Source organism: Zerene cesonia, unplaced genomic scaffold, assembly GCF_012273895.1.
Source record: "Zerene cesonia ecotype Mississippi unplaced genomic scaffold, Zerene_cesonia_1.1 Zces_u007, whole genome shotgun sequence".
In the NCBI taxonomy this organism is placed as follows: Eukaryota; Metazoa; Arthropoda; class Insecta; order Lepidoptera; family Pieridae; genus Zerene; species Zerene cesonia.
In genome coordinates, this window is record NW_024045137.1 from 887,399 (window position 1) to 893,342 (window position 5,944).

Genomic DNA, 5,944 nt, shown 5'->3' on the forward strand with positions numbered 1-5,944 from the left:
CCCTTGGCGGCGGCCTCGTGCAGCGGCGTGAACCGCCACAGGTCCGCCGCGTTGACGCCCGCGCCGGCCGCAACCAGCAGCTCCGTCACCTCGTAGTGCCCGTACGAGCACGCGTTGTGCAGCGGCACCAGACCCCTGGGCCATATGGACTGGTTGATACGTATGACTCCCAAATTGGTCAATTTGAGAGACAATTGGGGAGGGAATAAGCGAGAATACCCCTAGGGCACTTCTACGATTCACTCATCTCTTGTTTTTTTAAACTCTAACTCAAACGCAAACATTTATTTACTCTGTTAGAAGCACTTTTGCATCGTCACAACATAGTTTTAACATTAAACCACCGATTCAAAAAGCAGTTTGTACAGAGAAGAGCTGGCAAGAAACTCTGTAGTTGCACTTTTAAAATAATGTCAATTGTCTTGTTCTCAAATCATGAAATTGGGAAGGAACATAGAGAGTACAATTACTATACAGATAAATTAAATAAAAAAAACTCTAAAGCTATTTTTAACTTCGAGGCCATCTGTGTGTTTCGATTTTGTCTTAATGCGAATGACAGACATACAGACATATTCTGTTAGTGAAGCCCTTACATTTGATACATTTGATAACCCTATTCAGGGAGTTGTGGAAAAATATACACTAATTTGTGACGGCGGCTGTCTAACCCACTTTCATAAAACATAGCTAAGAAATCAAAAACCAATTTTCATTATGCTTTTTTTATTTGACCCCTGGTGGCCTCTCGTGCGGTCCCAATTGGATTTGGCCTAGTTCTCTATTCTAGGCAATTTGAAGGCGTTTAACTTACCCCTTGTCTTTCGCGTGAACGTCGGCACCCCTCTGCAAGAGAAGCTGAGCGAGAGGGAGTCTATTGTAACTGAAAGGGAATTAAATAAAAATAATAAAGTTACATCTCTTTTTAGATTTTTAAACCCTATTCGTGGGAACCTGTGTAATTTATTTGGGAATCATTCTTCATGTTTGAATCCTACTAAAATTATAAATGCGAAAGTTTGTAAGGATGTGTGTGTGTTTGTTGCTCTTTCATGCTAAAACTACAGAACCGATTGCAATGAAATTTGGTACGTAGACAACTAGACAACTGAAATAACATATAGGCAATTTTTAATCCCGATATTCCTACGAGATACGGAATTAGGCGGGTGAAACCGCGGGGCGCAGCTAGTAATAGATAAAAGTGTTGTTAAAACTTTAACTTCAGTACTTTCTTTTAAGTTTAAGTTAATTTTTACTATCATAAATGACAAAGTGGCAGAACAAAATCTACTTTATTTCTTTTTCCATTAACTTAGCAGGCCAGGCCGTGGGCGGAGAGTTAGCAACAAGAAAACAAAAAAAACCGTCACTCACCCAGCGGCAAAGTGCAGCGGCGTCGAGTGCCTCCCGTCCAGATCTCTGCAGTTGACGAGCCTCGGCCGCGCGTCCAGCAGCGCCCTCGCGGCCTCCACGTCGCCCGTGCGCGCCGCCTCCAGCAGGCGCACCGCGGCGGCGCTGGAGCACGCGTCTGCGGGGATGTGGTGATGATGATGATGAATTGAAAAAAAATAAAGGTTCTGGTTCAGCTGTGAAAAGAGACGGGACAGTGGGATGGAGGTTAAAAGTGTGTGGTAGAAAGGTGAAAGAGAGTGAGGGGCAGTGAGGAGCAGATGTAAAGAAAAGTGTGGAGATAAGGGACCATTGTGAGTAGTCTAAAGTCTTTCTATTCATTCAAAAAAATTCCCATTTATAAAAGCATTTCAATGGTATAAAACTAAAAATTAAATTTAAGTTCGGAAACCTGGGCGGGCCTAGAGTTCTGAGTGAAGTGATCTTTCAAGGTAGATTTATTATAGGTTTGGTCCTTCGAGCCGAATTTATTTTATTGGACAAGGAGTGAGTGTTCATTCGACATAATTATTTCCTAAAACATATGATCAACACAATAACAAATTGAATATGTCTCCGTACGTCTGGTTGTTTGAAAGAAATCGCTATATTAAAGTTAATTCGCTTTCTTTGTGTATGCCTATGTATGCTTAAATCTTTAAAACTACGCATTAACTACTACTTTAACGGAATTCGACGGGTTTTTTTAAATATAATATATATCATAGATAGGAGTGAGAGTAAGATCAAAAGGAATATTTATAAGTACAATAACATCTATTAAACTACTCTGAATTTAACGGACAAAAGCTAGTAAATGAAGGTTAATTCTAAAGGTTGGATAATAGAAAAACGATGGAAGCAGATGTGGGGCTCACCATGCGCAGGCGCATCGATGGTGTCGGCCCCGCAGGCGAGCAGCAGGCGGCACGCGGCGGCCGAGTCGCGGCGCGCGGCCCGCGACAGCGCGCTCTCGCCGCGCCCGTCGCACGCGTTCACTTTCGCACCTGCGTTTTGGGGGGGGGGGGGGGGGGGGGGGGGGGGGGGGAAATATTTGAAAGAAAGAATGAGAAATTTTGAAAGAATAGAAACAATTTGATCACGAGGCGGGATTCGAACCCCGCGTTTTTTGCCAAACCGTAGCAACGTTTAGCCTCTCGGCCACCCGTGATCCCGCCGCAGTAATCGAATTTCTTCTACTCTTTCGGTTTTATATGGCCTAAGGGACACCCTAATTTTTTTTTATTCTTTCAAAATTTATCATTTATAAAGCATTTTAATAAAACTAACTATAAAACTAAACATTAAAGAAAGAAAGAATGCTCATTTAATACCTCATAATGTTAACGAACGTATAATAAAGAGTTGGGACTTATAATAATGTAATGTAATGGTGCTATAAAGGATAACTACTCAGTATGTGCTACGCGTAATGCGCAGCGCTGATCTTCATTAGCACCTTGTTGGAGTGCCAATCAGAAGAATAAACATACAAGCATACATATTTGGATATTTATTGACATAAGCGAGTCAGCTGAGCTGGTAGTTCGCCTGGTGGTGAACGATAAGCGTCGCCCGTGAACAGAGCAGAGATAGTGGCTCTGGTAAAGGATAAGGAAAGGATTTACGAGGGGAATAAAGTATTGGACTGAGACGGGTGAGAAAAAGGATACGGGCCTCAAACTCTCCCGTTCACCAAACGAAACAAGCATTCTACTACTGCACGAACACGGCGAGATATTTTTATATTGTTTTTTTTGTATCGCCGCCGCAAATGGCATACTATTAGTTTGTACTCGATGTCTGTCTGTCTGTAGACCGATTTCAAAAACTCTTCCGCCATTAAAAAGCCATCATTCATCATCATCAGCATCTTCACAAAGCGACATAGGCTAACATTTTCCAATCTATACTTAATATGATAAAGCTGAAGATCTTTTTTGTTTGTTTGAACGGACTAATCTCAGGAACTACTGGTCCGATTTGAAAAATTCTTTCAGTGTTAGATAGCCCATTTATTAAGAATGCTATATGCCACATATATATGTACCACGGGCGAAGCCGGGGCGGACCGCTAGTTGGACATACGTCCAAGGTTTATTTAATTTGTACCCAGACTCAATTTGGCTGAAGCCGGGAGCATTTACAAAAAACAACTCTATTTCTATCGACGCTACTTCCACAATCGCTTGGCTAATAGTTTACCATGCCGCAGAAGCAGGTCCATGGCGTCGAGGTGCGAATGCTCGGTGGCCACGTGCAGCGGCGTCTGTCCCGCGTTGTTTTTCTCATTCACTCGGGCGCCTTTGCGTATCAGAATCTCCATAACCTGTTGAATCATAAAGTAATACACTACGTGGTGTGCGTGTCAATGGCGGATTTACCAGCAGGCTGAGTAGGCTCGAGCCTAGGGCGGCAGATTTTGGGGGCGGCAAATTTGGGGAACGGGGAATTTTTCTATTTTTTTTTTTTCCACCTCATAGAAATCAAAAAAGATTTTTCTATGACGGTTTTCAGCTGATGCCCGCAACAAATTTTGTCGATGACTTTTCTCTCTCGCTTGTCATTGAACAGTTCGGGAGTAGCGAACTTCCACTTGCATTGTAAAAATAATGTATGAAATGACAATTGTTGAGGCAAGGGCGGCAAAAACTATTCAGCCTATACCCTGAAAATTTGTAAATCCGCCACTGGTACGTGTGAAACGACGCCGCTTGCCGCCGTCTGTGTGTGTGTCTGTATGCTTGAAAGTGGAGTCCTATGTCTCCTAGCCCCCATGGTGCAGATGATATACATCTGTTTCGCTGATCGATTTTCTTATGGACAAGTAGGTTATCAGCCTTCTGTGTCCTGCCAGACCGAGACAGTTTTTTTTTGTGCGTCGCTAACGGGATTCGAACCCAGGAACCCATCGGTTCTACGCTCACGCTTTAACCACTGTACCAAAGGATGGCCGTATGCTTAGATCTTTAAAATTACGCAATAGATTTTTTGATGGGGTTTTTTTAATAGATAGTGATTCAAGAAGATGGTTTATATGTATAACAATAAAAAGCTATATTATAAATCCGAAAGTGTGTTTTTTATGTTTGTTTTTCTTTAACGTCGCACCGGAGCGTTTTTTGATGATTTTCGATTGTGGATACGAGGACAAAGAGTGATTTAGGCTACTTATATGGTGATGAGCACGATGGTGGTGATGATGATAATGATGATTGTTGTGATGATGAGGGTGGTAGTGATAATGATGGTGGTGATGATGTAGGTAATGATGATTGACGGTATTGAAGGTGGTGGTGTCTATGATGATCGTTGTGGTGATGATGATGATGATAGCTACACACCTGCTTCCGTTTCGGATACACGCTCGCGGCGGCGCAATGCAGCGGCCTGTCGCCGGTGCCCAAGTGCTGGAAGTTAACCAGTTCAGTTATCCTCTCGTTGGGAATCGAAGCGGCTGCCGGCTGCCCGCTATGCATCGGCGTCATATCCTGGAATGAGGCGTGTAAACTGATAAGTGTTTATTAATAGTCATTCTATTTTTAAGTCAAGAAAATCGAGCTTATGTTATTAAAACATTAGAATGTAATATGTACGTTTAATAAATTCAGTTATTACAGGTGTGGAGGATGGGAAGAGGACAGGGGAAATATAAGTTCATTAAATTTATTAATTCTTTTATTTTTTTCAAGTCTCTAAATATATATTTGAAAATTATTTAAAAAATAGCTTGAGAAATTTTGAAAGAATAGAAAAAAATTGATCACGGGGCGGGATTCGAACCCGCGTTTTTTTTTGCCTAACCGTAGCAACGTCTAGCCTCTCGGCCACCCGTGATCTCGCCTCATTTCAATGCTATAAAACTAAAAATTAAATTTAAAAAAAAAAAGGTTAGTAATATCCACAAAAGCGCATTTGTGTGTGTGTGTATGTGTATGTGTGTGTGTGTGTGTGTGTGTGTGTGTGTGTGTGTGTGTGTGTGTGTGTGTGTGTGTGTGTGTGTGTGTGTGTGTGTGTGTGTGTGTGTGTGTGTGTGCGTGTGTTTCATTTCACATTTAATCACCTGTGCTTGGTTGAGTGTAGACAGATGCTTCTTCACTCTGGCCGGCTCGGCCAAACGACACGCTTCGAGCAGGCAATGCCCTCTGTATTCAACTGGAATACATTTTAAAATATTAATTTGGACATATGCACTTGAAAATAATAACAATAGCTTAAAAAACTAGAATAAAAAAAAGTTATGTTGCGGCAAATCCGAAACGAAAGAACTTGATTTTAACGAGTCTTTACTTGATAATAGGTGGCGTCATCGGTCACATGAATCCTTTTACTTTAATATTCTGAAGTAGGCAGTTATTGCATTATATAATATGTTCTTGTTATTTTATCTGACATACTTGTACAAAGTGGCAAATAAAGTATCTCTCTATCTCTGCGCAACTCACTCAATTCGGATAAGAGTTGAAAGAGTGTTTTTCAGTGTGAGAGTCGAGCACGATTCGGCACGAACTGTGCCAGCTCCCACCGGGATAAGTAGTACACACCTGCTGAA

At 41.8% G+C, this 5,944-nt stretch overlaps 1 protein-coding gene across 1 annotated transcript in view; it reads right to left on the reverse strand.

Annotated features, from left to right (window-relative positions):
• LOC119839016 (poly [ADP-ribose] polymerase tankyrase) overlaps positions 1-5,944 on the reverse strand; it is a 22,489-nt gene that overhangs the window by 11,620 nt on the left and 4,925 nt on the right. The window contains exons 7-13 of the mRNA XM_038365185.1: positions 5,456-5,556; positions 4,737-4,883; positions 3,598-3,721; positions 2,271-2,399; positions 1,378-1,531; positions 815-883; positions 1-135 (exon numbers count right to left, since the gene is read on the reverse strand). The exon at positions 1-135 is cut by the window's left edge and continues 2 nt beyond it. Of these exons, the coding sequence (XP_038221113.1) occupies positions 1-135; positions 815-883; positions 1,378-1,531; positions 2,271-2,399; positions 3,598-3,721; positions 4,737-4,883; positions 5,456-5,556 (859 nt within the window). The remainder of the gene's footprint in view (positions 136-814; positions 884-1,377; positions 1,532-2,270; positions 2,400-3,597; positions 3,722-4,736; positions 4,884-5,455; positions 5,557-5,944) is intronic.